Genomic DNA, 14,837 nt, shown 5'->3' on the forward strand with positions numbered 1-14,837 from the left:
CGGTCAAGCTCCCCTCTGTAAAAATCTAACTATCTTGCCAGGGTCTCATCTACAAGTATGATATAAGGTAGGTTTTTGTTCAAAATTTTAAATTTAAAATTAAATTTAATGATTTTTACTTGCAGCATAGTAGAATCTGTCCATCTAACTCTCAGGTCTCGCATAATCGTGGTCTCAAAACCAACCTCTCACATGCCTAAACTTGTAACAATGTTAAACATCCCTTGAGCTCTTTATTTTGCATTAAAGTAACATTCGACATTTCTCGATATAGGTATGCTAAAACAGCACCATCCCATGATAATGTGCCGCACATGTTAAAGTCCTCGAGAAGTGGTAACAACCTATCACATATTCAAATGCGTTAGTCATATTTATAAAAATAGTGAGCAAAAATCTCTCCTTATCAAATTCAATTGTATTATAACAATAATAAGTTGTCTTACCTCAAATGCACTTTATGTTTACTTGAGTCGGGAAAAAGAAACGTCCCGATCATGTGCAAAATATATGCTCTAGTATGTTGTTGGATCATGACTTCTGATGCATCTTTTGGCAAGGGGTTTGCAAAATTCTCCTTTAGCCACTTTAATCTAATATATTCTCCAGGCAAGGACTCCGAAGATAGTCCTAACAAATCATCACATACTCTTCGCCAAACATGCCTATCAGTCCCTGTAACACAAGGGTCATCAATGCGGAGACCAAGGATCACTACTACGTCCTAAAGAGTAATAGTTGTCTCGCCGACACGTAGATGGAAAGTGTTAGTCTTCGGCCTCCATCTATCCATCAACGTATTAAGCAGTGCCCAATCGAGCTTCATCCACCATAATTTTGAGCAAGTGAGAAAACCGGCTTGGGATACTAGAGCACTAATGCGAGGATCATCAAGTGACCAACGCGTATATCCAAGGCTATGATCAATCATAACCAGCTCTTGTCCTCTCCGTACAAAAATGGAAACAAATATTAGAATATAACAATGAATAATTAATATGTGTCTGTGAACTTATGACTAAAAAATAGAGAATCATTACCGATATAAACAATATGCTCTCTGAATGGTGGTGTGACTGATCATAGAGGACTTCATCAGTAATCGATCAGGGAAGTATCGTGTATATACATGCACATATAATTATTATCTTATTAGTTTCTGCCAAATCAATAAGACTATAATAATAATAAAATAGAGATAGAAATAGAAAATATTTTACCAATTAATTGCTATCTACTTGCTCGTGATGGACAACGAGACCTATTATGCCCTAATTGATTACATTGCCTACATCTGATTTGTGATGCTACTCCTTCCCGGTCTTGAACCATAGTACCTCTAATGCGCACAGAGTGAGGTCATCCTACTTGTCTTTTGTATTGAGGTGGTAATATATATAGTATATACAAATCCGGCCAATAGCGAGTATCGTCAGGAGGATGAAAACTCTCCTTATAAGCCTTTCGATAATGATTTGTTGAATACCAAGCTGAGTAATACCGATCATAAGGCAATCTAGAGCCACCATCCTGACTGGAAATAGCCGCTAAAACATATTCACTTGGTAGTTTTTATAATGATGGTATACTACAAGTACAACTACACTCCTGGTCATAGAGATGGACGGTGTAAGTATCATCATAATCTTCCCGTTCATTATCATCGAATGGTTCAATTCTACATGTTCTTACAGTCACAATCCTTTTCTGCAAAATTATCTTATTTTTTGGAGTGTACTTACTCGTCCAATTTGCACTATCACTACGTCTCTTATTAAAGTATGTGTTCAACCTATAAAACGTCCTTGTAACTAAGGCTTGAATTGGCATAGCACGGGCACCCTTAAGTACGCCATTAAAATGCCTTCCTTCGTGCATCATATGCTTTATACTTGGATATATTTATTTTTTTTCCATATCATATACCCTTGTAATTATCTGTCCCGGAGTAAGATCAAGTTCCCGCCTGACTTCGGGCATAATTAGCTTCATGATATAAGCGAAAGTTGTTGTCTTATGATCATTATTGACGGTCGGATTGTAATATGTATGGAGTCCACAATAACTTAAGATCATAAATTGTTCATTAGATTTTTTCTAACAGCTGCATTAAACTTCCATGGACACTTTGAATTTCTATCGTCTGCAACACTTGTATTCTCTCCTTGACCTTTATCATTAAAGTAGCACTTTACATGGTAGCTAGTTGTATTGATTTTAACCGGCTTGAATTTGACCCGGTTCCTGATTGCCCATTCACGTATAGCGAAAACTAAGCTTTCCTCATTCTCAAAAAGATCTCCTTTTTTAAAAGTGAAGTCCTCGGGTTGATTGAAATTAGGACCAGGCTTAACGAACTCAGCTTGTGAGGCATTTATCCACTCGACATTTTCAAACTCTTCTGGTAACGATTCTTCAGACTCTACATAATCATTGTTTACGCAATATTCATCCATCCAACTTACACACTGCATACTATTAAGACGTTCCTCCTCTTTAACATCGTCATTATCATAATCAGCATCTACATCCTCACCCTCTTCTATTATATGTAGAACCAACTGGTAAATTAACTAAAACATGACCCGACGCATTGTGGAATACGTCACTTGTCATTGCACCCGAGTTATTTTTAAGTGCAAGACACTTTGAGATAATGAGATTTGATTTTCAAGCATGCAGGAGGAACAATATTCATCCATCCAACTTACGTCACCATTGGTCTCTCCAGTTGCACACTGCATATTATCAAGACGTTCCTCCTCTTTTACATTGTCATTATCATAATAAGCATCTACATCCTCATCCTCATCTATTATAGAACTAACCGGTAAATTAACTGAAACATGACCCAATGCATTGTGGAATACGTCACTTGACATTGCACCCGAGTTTTTTTTTAAGTGCAAGGCACTTTGAGATAACGAGATTTGATTTTCAAGCATGCAGGAGAACTCTCCGTGAGCATATGAAACTTCGGCAACCCCAGACATTAGAATATTTTTAATGAACAACTCGATTGAGATTTGTTTTTCTGCAAGTTGTATCATGCCATTCAATTCATCATCATTGGTGATCTCTATAACAATTGTTCTTTTTTCATTTATTGGACAATTACAGAAGACCTTAATGGCATTTTCGGCATGATTAATTCCAGCAACTCTGTATATTTGCTCCAGCATTCTATCGAAATTATAATTTTTAGATAACATGAACATTTTTCTAGATCCTTCGTCGTATATAGGTATATTATTCATTTTAACACTCAGTTTTCCATTGAATAAGCAAATAACTGGTATTCCATTCACCATTTTAATCGAAGAATTAAAATTCATCATATACAAATTAGATTTTTTTCCATATTGATAATCATAATTAAAATATTTTCTCTAGATATACAATATTAACTAAAAAATATAGAGAAATTAATGAAAAAATAAGAAATTTATACCTTGATGAACTTTCGGATCTCGTCGGCGTCGGAGAGAATAGATGGCGTCTGCGTCGTATTTGAGGAAGGAAGATGTGAGTTGGATTTGGGAGAAAGAGAGATCGGGTTTGGGAGAGAGGGAGAGAGGGAGATCGGGATTGTTGGGTCATGTTTGGGAGTGATGGAGATCGGGTTTGGGAGAGAGGGAGATCGGTGGAGAGAGAGGGGGGGAGGGAGGGAGGGAGGGAGGGAGAGAGAGAGAGGGACTGGGAGAGAATGAGGATGGTTGTGCCCTAGTTTGGGGCACACCTGGGCTTTATATAGCCCGACAATTCTACGGGACTAGTCGACAATTCTACGGGACTACTAGTCCCGTAAAATTATCGGGCATTCATTTGTTCTACCCAGAAAACCCATGAGACTAGTAGTCCCGTGGGTTTGCTTGGCAGAGCAAATGAGTCTCTGCTTAACGCACGGGACTTGTAATCCCGTATGTTTTATATATTCAGCCTAAAACATACGGGACTAGTAGTCCCGTATGTTTTCTGTGAGTACTAATCGATTATTAGTTCACCCAAAACATACGGAACTACTAGTCTCGTATGTTCTGAGCTGGGTGTTTTTTAAAATCGATCTCTTTTTGGTCTGTTGGTCAAAAAGATGTCGATTTTGCTAAATAATTAGCAAAATGGTCGATTTTGCTAATTATTTAGCAAAAAATATATTTTTTAAAAAAATTCCCCAAAATAGACTGAAAAATAGAGGTGGTTTATTGCAACAACAAACTGTTTTAAGATGGTTTATATATAAATTGACAAATAAAAAATCGATGGTTCTTTAAAATGAACCTATTTTAAAAGTAATTTTAAGCAAAAAAAAATCATTTTTTACCTTTTATTATTTTTTGGAAAAAGTGTTTTATTTTGAGAAGAAAATACGTTTTTCCTCTTGATATTTCCAAAGAATTGTGGAGTATGGGTATTTTGCACAAAACTCTTCTCGGCTTTATAAAAGCCAAGAAAAATTGTTGGGAAAAATGTTTCAAGGCCCCAAAACAAAAAAGCGGATGTGGCCCAGCCCCCCCAATTAACTGCCTTAGCCTTCAGCCCCAAAAAATTGTGAAAATTGTGGCCCAGACCCAAAAGCCCATACGTATACATCAAGTGGGTGTATTTTGTTGCTTCCTCCCGAAAATGCCCTCATCTCTCTCAAAGAAAACCGGCTGAATGGGTTCTCTTGTTCGGTGATCTCTCCCAACGCATTTATGACGAAGTGACGGGGGAAAGCGGGGGGAAAAAGCGCGGGCTCCCGCCATTATTGTCTGCTTCATCATCCTTTGTTATAAATTGGTTAGTTTTATCTCTCACTCTCTCATTAATGAAATTAGGGTTTTTTTCAACTGTTTACAGCCCTTTTGCACCTGAAATCCCCTCAATTACTCCTCAACTCGTCATAATTGCCTTCATAACTGTCCTCATAACTTTCAACCACCCCTAATGGCCGTCAATGACTTGATTTGCATGGTTTCTTTAGGCGAGAATGCCATATTCGTGAAGCTAAGTTCGACAACAAGCTTTGATGAACTCCAATTTGATGTGTCTGAAAGATTGAAAGTACCTAAAGAAGCTTTATCCTTTATATTTAAATCTGAGAGGCACCCCAACCTCAGTTTTTCAGTTGACAACGATGATGATTTGAAGTGCATGTTGGAGCACAATCGAAATATTGGTTGTACGGAGATTCACATGCAAGCTGCTGTTAATGTAGAGTGTTCCACTTCAAGGAAAAATCAGATTAGGGAAATGTAAGTAATTAATGAACTCTTTATAACATTGGGTTTTGTGTGATGTAAACATTGTTATTTTTTTCTTCAACTTTCAACCATCCCTTATGGGCATCAAATCCCTCAATGTAAGTTATTATTGATTTGTAAGTAAACAATGAACTCTGTCAGGAACAGGTCTATGTGTGATGATAAGCCAATTGTGATTTCAGGTTTCGATGGTAACTTGGGAAAAAATAGTTGTCATCTCTGATGGTTAGATGTTAACTCTTCATCTTATAGGTTAATTTTCCAAGAGATATGTTAACCTTTACATGAACATGTTAATTGTCGTGGGAACATGGTTAATTTTACACCCAGTTAGTTAACTTTTGTTGTACTATGTTAAGGTTTACGGAAAATGGTTAATTTTACACCCAGTTAGTTAACTTTTGTTGTACTATGTTACCTTTGGTCCTACTGCTGTTAACTTAAATTATCAGAAGATAATATAACATATTGTGCATGATATCTCACTGGTTGATTAATTTGTGCAGTAGTGATGCCTCTTTGAATGCAGAATATAGTCGTCCTCCTCCAGGAAATGCATCCAATTCAGAGAGAATCCAAAATGATTTCCCGTCTGGTGAGGTTGTAATGAGAGCTGATGATATTCTCAACAACACTTCCAGCATTCCTCAATGGTGGCACACAACATTAACTGAAAAGGGGCAACAATTTGAGACTGTAAACGAATTGAGACTAGCTTTGCAGTACTATTCCATGGCGAAAAAATTTGACTATGAATTTGTAAAGAATGAACCCAAACGTATCCGAGTATGTTGTCGATATAAGGAGACATATGGATGCCCTTGGATGCTCTTTGCATCTCCTGTTAAGTATGGTAAAAGAATTGAAATCAAAAGGTTTGTGAATGAACACAGTTGTGGACAACATGCTAACAATTCAGGGCAATCACGGGCATCTCGTAAATTCATAGCAGCCCAATTGCGACCGGTATTAAAGGCGCGACCTCAAATCCGACCAATTGATGTGCAAAAGGAGTTCCTCACTCGATATGGATTGAGACTTGAATACAGTAAGATATGGTGGGGCAAAGAAAGAGCGCAGGAGGATATGTATGGTGATAGTTATGAGGCTTATGATCAATTAAGATGGTAAATTTTACAGTTATTTTATTAAGTGTACAAATTTTTATCATAGCCGCTTATAGTACAATTGTTAGTTGTTGATTTATCATGCAATATCTCATCCTTAGATGTTTCATGTTAGTTTTCATTGATATGTTCCAACTGTCATTGTGGAATGTTATGTTTTATGAAAACTTGTGAGCTTTTATGTTAATATATTATCCTAATGTTCCAATGTATTATATATGCTTGAGCAGAAGCTACATTGTTGTACAGGTATGAGCAAAAGGTGAAGGAAACGAATCCAGGAAGCTACATATGCATTGACCAGAATGAAGGAAGGTTCAAAAGACTGTTTATATGTTATGCCGCTTGCATCGTTGGTTTCTTAAATGGGTGTAGACCCCTATTATTTTTGGATGGGACCTTTTTGAAAGACAGATACAAAGGCATGCTCCTGAGCGCCATAGCATACGACGGAGACCAAGGGATATTTCCGGTTGCGTATTGTATATGTGATCAGGAAAATGTTGATAATTGGAGATGGTTCCTTCAAGGCTTGTGGTCCATACTGTATGAAAGGTTAGACCCGTACAATCCTCCCCACCAATTGGTAATTATTTCTGATGCCGACAAGGGGATTCGAGAAGCCGTGAGAGAATATTTCCCTGAAGCAATCCACTCACGATGCGTGCTGCACCTAGTTGAAAATTTTAGAACAAAGCTAAAGGATTTGGGATTGAAAGCAAAGGACACACAAGTTTTGGGGAGTTTGCTCCAATCTGCTTGCTATAAATACACTATAGCGGAATGGAACGACTACATGAAGGAAATTTATGAGATGGCTCCAGTCGCATATGAGATTGTACTCTGTTATTCGCCAGAGAAATGGGCGAATGCATTCTTCCCTGGCATCAGGTAATGCATTCATCTTAGATTATGACGTTTTGCAGTTGATGTTAACTATTCTACATATATGTGAATTTTTCTTCCTATAGGTTAACTTTGTCTGATATATGTTAACTTTCAGCAATATATGTTAACACTGATGTTTTTATGTTAACTTTGAGCAGTAAAGGTTAAGTTTTGTTGTTACGTGTTAATTTTATTACATATTGGATGCCCATCATACTATTAATTATTTTGTGCTTTGCAGATATGGTCATGTAACCTCTAATGTTGCAGAATCCTTTAACAGCTCGATTGTTACGTATCCTGCAAATGATAGAGCATATCCGAAAACAAATTATGAGTCGCCTGAACAATAGACGGATAATGGCTGATAAGTGGACAAGCTATCTGTGCCCTAAAGCTGAGAAGATTGTTAGAGAAAATATGGAAAGAGGACGTACTTTAGAGGTTAAACAATCTAGAGATGATATATTCGAAGTGCAGTCACATAGAACTACTCACGTTGATTTGGAGAAGAGGACGTGCACTTGCCGGTCTTGGGACGTAACCCGTATTCCTTGTGTGCATGCTTGTGCAGTCATTATTTATATGAAAAGAGACGTATATCAATATTGTGATTGGTTCATGTCCGTAGAAGCGTTTAAGAAGAGCTACGACGAAATATTATATCCCATCCCAGATTATGAGAAGCGGAGTGTGTCCAGGGATGAAATACAGATTTTGCCACCAATTACCACAAGAGGAGGGGAAGAAATAAAACAAGACGCATAAACAACAGAACCATTTACAAACGTCCAGTCAAATGTTCTCGGTGCAAAGTTGATGGTCACAATCGAGCAACCTGTAACGAGCCCATCTGGTGACTAGTGTGTTTCTGCATCTTACAACAATACTTTTGTATGAGACAGCAAAGGTTGTTTTTAAGTGGTTAAGTATATAGTGGTGGACTTTTGTAATCTGTGATAATGATCGACTAATCATTTTGTTCATGCTAGCAATATCTAAAAGCAAGGCTGAAAGATGTTAACGGATTTGTGCTTGTTCATCTTAGATTTTTCAAAAAGATATTGATTTTAAATTGGCCAAATGTCCAACATCTCATTCACTGTTCTAACGGCTAACTGTCCATCATACTGTGCTAACAGCTTCATTACAACGGCTAGTTTCTTGTTCCTTATGCAATATATAATGTGCCCATGGACAAGCTAAATTTAAATGTATGTTCTATCTTCCCTGCACTCGGAGTTTGAGAGAGTGAGATGAGAACATCAGAGATATCTCAGTCACAAGAAGAGGTGTGTTGTTTCTGTCAAATTCCAACACCCATGAGGCTGTGCAAAAATGGGAAGAATAAAGGAAGATACTTCTGGGGATGTGCAAATTTCCCAAATATGCAATGCAATTTTTTTGCTTGGGCTCACAAAGAGAATGCAATGCCCAGTAAGATTATTTCATTCTGCCCAGAAGTCCCCGTTGAAGATGAGATAGCGACCAAAACAAAGCAACTGAAGAAAGCACTGAAGCAATCGAACCGTGAAGTCGAAAAATGGAAACTTTGCTCATTCTTCCTATGTTGTTTTTGTATGGTACTAATTTTCTTCAACATTGTGATCTGTAAGATGAAAATCAACTGAAGAAACTTCAGTTTGTTATGCTTTTGCTGTAAGTGGTTAAATATTAGTTAGACTTTTGCTGTAAGTGGTTAAATATTAGTTAGACTTTTGCTGTAAGTGGTTAAATATTAGTTAGACTTTTGCTGTAAGTGGTTAAATATTAGTTAGACTTTTGCTGTAAGTGGTTAAATATTAGTTAGACTTTTGCTGAAGAAAGTGATTATTTATCTCACTTATATGTTAACATTTTCTGAAAGTGGTTATGTTCTCGAGTTATATGTTAACTTTTACTGAAAGTGGTTAACTATCAGAGTTATACGTTAACTTTTACTGAAAGTGGGTTTTTTTACCAATTTTTTGGCAGTTTCACAACCAGATATGTGCATCTTCTCATCCACACTATCAACCAGTTACACAAACAGTAGAATAACTGTCAAAGAGAATGATACAAAGCTGCAATAATGTTAACTAAATTAAAATGCCAGTTAGTTTTGTTCCCAATTCAATGAATTCGTACACAACACTTTTTAGGATATCATTCACCCATCCTTTTCCACTGTCTCCCCTTGATTTTTCTGTTCCCATCCTTCTATTAGGAGTTCAGCTGCAAGCCTGGCACGGATGACTTCAGACTCGTCAGAGTGATTAGTGACTTGAGTGGTATCAACCCCATGAATTATAGCCTTTATATATAAAGGAACGAAAAGACCACAATCAAAGCTGCATGATATAAGATGGAGCAGATAGTTAGATATAACATGCTGAATAAAATGAAAATGTTTAAATTTAGTTAACATACTAAGACATGTTTAAATGCATGAAATACTAACATTCCAGTCTGTTGCTCACAAGGGACGGCTTCATATCGGAACTTTCTCCAAATATTATTCGGATCGAAACCAGACTTCATATGGTCCATGAATGCAATTACTTTATTTACTGGCTCAACGTATGCACTATGGCCAGCCGAGCTATAATGCTTGACAACGTCCTCATCCAACCTTACTTCAGCCACATGCCAGTGGTCATGACGCACAAGCGGGATAAGGAGTACATTCTTCCTTGCGGCAACATGCTTTTGTATGAAAGAGGTGTATAGATGTGGAAAATCTGGGGTGACTGCATAAAGACTATGCTGTATTGCCAAAAAATTATGATAAGCCAATTGTAAACATGAGATAAAAATGGTAGGAGATTGAACCTAATGCTTACGCAGAAGAATGTCGATACAACCCCATATTGGTTGCCCATGGACTCCACATCTGGCCTCTCTAGCAAAGCTGCATGATATAAGATGGAGCAGATAGTTAGATATAACATGCTGAATAAAATGAAAATGTTTAAATTTAGTTAACATACTAAGACATGTTTAAATGCATGAAATACTAACATTCCAGTCTGTTGCTCACAAGGGACGGCTTCATATCGGAACTTTCTCCAAATATTATTCGGATCGAAACCAGACTTCATATGGTCCATGAATGCAATTACTTTATTTACTGGCTCCTCCTTCTAGAGCCTCCTCCTTCTTCTTGATTTTCCTCTTCCCCAAAAAATCCCAAGTGCATTCATCAGGCTTACAATAGAACCTGATTTTTTCCCTCTCTTCCTCCTTGTGGTGTGATATGTTAATTATCTCTTGATGAACTTCCTTCTTCTTTTCTTGAGTGAAAGGGGTGCGGACTAGTTGTGAGCGCGTCCGCTTTCTGGTACTTGGTCCCCTAGTCCCCTTTGACGCTAATCTCTTCATTCTCTTCTGATAAACTTGCACCTGTTTTCCATCCTCCATCCTTTCTTCATCCAGTTTCTCCTCAGCACATTCTCCCTCTCTGTTTTCCACCACTTTTTCTTCATCTTTCTTCTTTCCTTTTTCCTCTTCCAGACTTTCCATCCTTTCTTCATCTTTCTTCTCCTCAGCACATTCCCCCTCTCTGTTCTCCACCACTATTTCTTCATCTTTCTTCTGATGTTTTTCCTCTTCCACTTTCTCCTCTTCCTCTTCCTCTTCCTCATTCTTCTCCTGCTCTCGCTCTTCCTCTTTCTTCTCATCCACAGTCACTTCCTCTTTCTTATCCTCCTCACTCTCTACAGCTTTCTCCAAATTATCATCCTCCATCTCTTGCCATTCACCTTTCTCTAACTCCTTCTCTGCTTCCTTGCCAATATTGGTTACCTCGTCATTGTAGGGTGAATATTTGATTTCCCGAAAGAGAGAGTTTCGTTTGTATTTATAAGAAGGCTTATTACAAACTAATGATCAAATAGTTACAACAGAAGCAGAGGGAAGGCCCTCTTTGTTTTGTGTGGGGACTTTTAGGTGGCTACAGGATGCTTCGCTCGATGCTCGGGTCGAGTCTGCTTCCCTTGGACCGTTCGAATGAGGTTGCTGGAGAGCTTCAGTTCGCAGTAGAAGCTCAACTTGAGAGAGTTCGGGTCTGTTTAGTTCGCCGGCGATCGGAGCTCGGAACTAAGCAGTAGTGCTGCAATGCAAAGAAAGTTGTGCAGAGAGCTTGGTCTCAACTCTTTTTCCTAAGTTTTGCGACCTCCTCTCCAGTGTGCCGGAAGAGGCTTTTAAATGGGAGAAGGACAACTTGACTCCTCCTTGAATTGTGGGATGTGACCACATCTTCTTCAGAGACGTCTAGCTGTTCCTCGAAACCATGATCGGTCATTCCAGGGATTGTGCTTTATGTCCTGTCACCTACGATGGGAAGGCCCATTCTTGTATGTGAGGCAACAAACGACTACTATCCGAGTGGATTTGACCAGCATTAATGAACCGCATTTATGAGTCCGCAGATCGATGAGGCGTCTGTCCGATCACCAGTACTGTGCGTGACCGCCCGGCGTGCTTTGAGCACGACGCTTTCTCCTTTTCGGTCAGGAGAGGCGGTGGAGTAGGTGTACAGTACTCGAGTGAGTCTAGCCAGCTTGCCGAGTGCCGGCGGACCCAGCTCCAGACTCAGACAGCCGAGGTGAGTCGCATTTATGAATGCTCAGGTTGACTCGACACCTGTCCAGCTCCTTCGCGCTGTGCGCACTGTGGGCGGCCGTTTTGACGGCCCTGGGGTACTGTGCTCTCTCTCCCTTTGGGTCGAGAGAGGTGGGAAGGCCCACCTCAGCACGTGGGGTAGTGGATACCCAGCTGTACTGACGGTTTTGGGGCTTGCTGGCGGATTCGACTCCGAACTCGGGCAGGCGAGTTGAGCGAAGAGCAAATTTCCGCCATCCTGATCGCTCCTGACTCATGCTGGCGAGTCGACCGTTAGGCGAACCTGGACTTGAGTACAGTCGACGTCTACGCGGTTTAGATCCGTGCCAGAGAACTGGGCGTGCGAGCTCTTCTCGTAGGCAAATTTCCTGTAGACCCATAGAGGTATTTTTTACCGTCTACAAGACCCCCTTCAAAGTTTTCGGACCTAAACTGGCTTGCGTGTGGTCTGGAACACTTTGAATGAAGAAACTGTTGGCGAAGCAAGTGCCTGCGATTTCTCTTAGGATTTTTAGCAAACCCTCAGCTATCAACGGGTTTGATGTGCCTTTACCGATTACCGTTTGAATCGGGCTAGCCATACTATTCTCCTCAGTATGATGAGTTGTCGAACAGTTTCTCTTAGGCTTAATGCTAAGATTTCTGCTCTAACCCTTAGCCATCTGGGGCGTGGGTTTCAACCGTTTAAGCAAGGTCATTCTTTTGGCTTTGTTCGTAATTTTACCTTTGAGGGCGAATGCATCGTCAAGGCGAAATTAATTTTTGAGAGCCAATTCTCGCGCGACTCGTGGGGTTATGCCCAGTATTTGCAGGCGAAACCCTTCCTTTTGTAGGCGGAACCGGATCTGACGAGAGATGAGCCACGCGTCTGCTGACAGAGCCTCGTGCTTCCCAGCTAAGACATTGGATCGTGGCGATCGTGACTTGACAGCACGATCCTCGTGCGTTTCGCCCTGCGACGTATCGTGGCCGTGGTTCTCGGACTCAACCGTCGGATTCAACCGCTAATCTCGGTCCCTTCGATGCACTGAGGGTGATCTGGGCCGTCGAATTTGATCGTGGCCCCGTTTCCTGTCCGTTAGGGTTTTCGCCTTTCGAGGGCAGTCGTGGTCACGTGGGCAACTCCGCCCTTCTAAATCAGCCGTTTTCCTCCATTGGGATTTACCGTGCTTTCAAATCTCGAAAGGGAACATCCAAGGAAAGAATTCCCGCTTCCTCTTACAATGGCTCCGAAACCTAAGAGGTGCAAAGTGAGGGGTGCAGGTCCCGGACGTTACTCCGACCGTCTCTCTGCCGGCATGCCTGCTGGTGCTCTGGAGTCGTGCCCAGGTACGTTGATGGATTCGTTGGGCGATCCCTTGCAGGCCTTAGGCGTCGGATTTAGGGAGATGAGTGTTGCTTATTTCCCCGATTTGGGGCAAAGTTTGCCCTATTTTGCCTTTAGAGGATGAGTACTGTCCCCGCGGGCGAATTCTCCAGTGGGGAGGAGACGAACCCCTTTTTCGTAAGGCGAGTTCGGCCCTTCCCATTAGAGGGGAGTGTAGTCCGTAGGGACAGACCTCGTTCGAAGTGGGTTCCCCCTTTCGATAGGCGATTTCGCCTTCCTATGTTCGATGGGCGATTTCACCTCTACAGCGGATTTTGTCTCAATTGACTTTCTATTTCTTGTTGCAGCGACCTTCCCTGATGAGGCTTTCCCGGAGGGTGTGGCCGTTGGCCACGTCGGGGCTAAGAGCTACACGGCCCCTTCTCGTTTTCCCTCGTTGGCTCCAGTACCCTTGTTCACTGCTGATAAGCTGCATGGTCTGGTACAGAGGGTCACGGATGGTCATCACTTGACCCTGCGCGAGCTGACGACCAATGCGGCGCTGACAGATGAGGCCAGGGCAGAGCTGCCGAAACCTCAATTTCTGTTCGGCGACTCCATGACCGACCCTTCTGCCCTGTTGCTCAAAGAGAGCCGGTGGTTCCGCACGGTAGAGGGGACCCATTATTACCTCCCCAGCATGCCGAGAGGGTTTTCGATTGTTGAGCTGCGGTCCCTCGCGATTCCTCGGACGATGAACTGGGATTTGACCCCCACTCAGGACGGGGTCACTTGTGGCGTCTTTACGGGTTCTACGGCTGGGTATGGAGTGGAGAGCTCATGTAAGCGCGTGACGGGTCTGCGCCCTGGCTTAGTGTCTGCTGAACCGCCCGTGGGGGAATCGACAGCGGTGGCGGAGACTTTCCGTCACCGCTTCTTCCGAGTCGGTGGAAGCTTTCCCCCGAAGGACTTCAGGGCCCCGGGGTGGGTTTACTCTGCGCCAGGCAGCGACACGTGGTGGTCCAAGATCACCGACTATGTTTTGGCCGAGAATGCTGACCTCAAAGGCACAGAGCTGTATGTGGCCCTCGAAGCCACTCGACATGGCCTGCGGATCAACGCTTCTCAATTCCATAGCATTCTGGAATTGTATTGTGCGGAAAGCGGCACGTTTTTCACTCCCAATGGTGAGCTTGGTATCACCCCCTTCGAGATGCACGACGTGTCGGGGCTGCCTCTGGGAGACTTCCCTTATGAGGAATACGTCCCTGATCAAGATGAGATCGATCAGCTGTCGGACAATTCCCCTCTGGCGGTTGAAACTCTGTGGGAGTTACTCTGTCACTTCCACATATGCCTCAGTACCTTAGGGGCCTCGGATCATAAGGGGAAGAGGAAGAAGACCCCAGGGATTAGCCACAAGAATTGGGCTGATTATCTGTTCCCTGGGAACGATGTCAAGGGGAAGCCCGCTCTCCCGTTAGGCGCGTGCGACCAGCCCGAAGTGGAGGCGAGGACAGCTAAAGAAGGAAGCACCATTACTCTTGACCGCGACGAGGGCGGATTTAAGGCTGGTACGGTCCTTCACTCATTCCATCATCAGGCGAAGTTTCTCATTTCGGGGAAGGCGCTGCTCGCGGGGTACCTCATGTTATGGCTGAAGAGGTGCGT

The 14,837-nt window shown here is 41.7% G+C and overlaps 2 protein-coding genes across 2 annotated transcripts; one reads left to right on the forward strand and one right to left on the reverse strand.

Annotated features, from left to right (window-relative positions):
* On the forward strand, positions 4,927–7,611 carry LOC109823573. The gene is made up of 4 exons (XM_020389851.1): positions 4,927–5,234; positions 5,750–6,370; positions 6,620–7,261; positions 7,500–7,611. Exons 1-4 carry the CDS (start codon positions 4,927–4,929, stop codon positions 7,609–7,611), a joined length of 1,683 nt encoding a protein of 560 aa, XP_020245440.1.
* Positions 9,871–10,984, reverse strand: LOC109823574 (translation initiation factor IF-2-like). The gene is made up of 3 exons (XM_020389852.1): positions 10,369–10,984; positions 10,081–10,148; positions 9,871–9,987 (listed from the first exon to the last, which is right to left on the reverse strand). The coding sequence occupies exons 1-3, from the start codon at positions 10,982–10,984 to the stop codon at positions 9,871–9,873; spliced, it is 801 nt and encodes a 266-aa protein (XP_020245441.1).

This window comes from Asparagus officinalis, chromosome 9 (genome assembly GCF_001876935.1).
Source record: "Asparagus officinalis chromosome 9, Aspof.V1, whole genome shotgun sequence".
Taxonomy (NCBI): Eukaryota; Viridiplantae; Streptophyta; class Magnoliopsida; order Asparagales; family Asparagaceae; genus Asparagus; species Asparagus officinalis.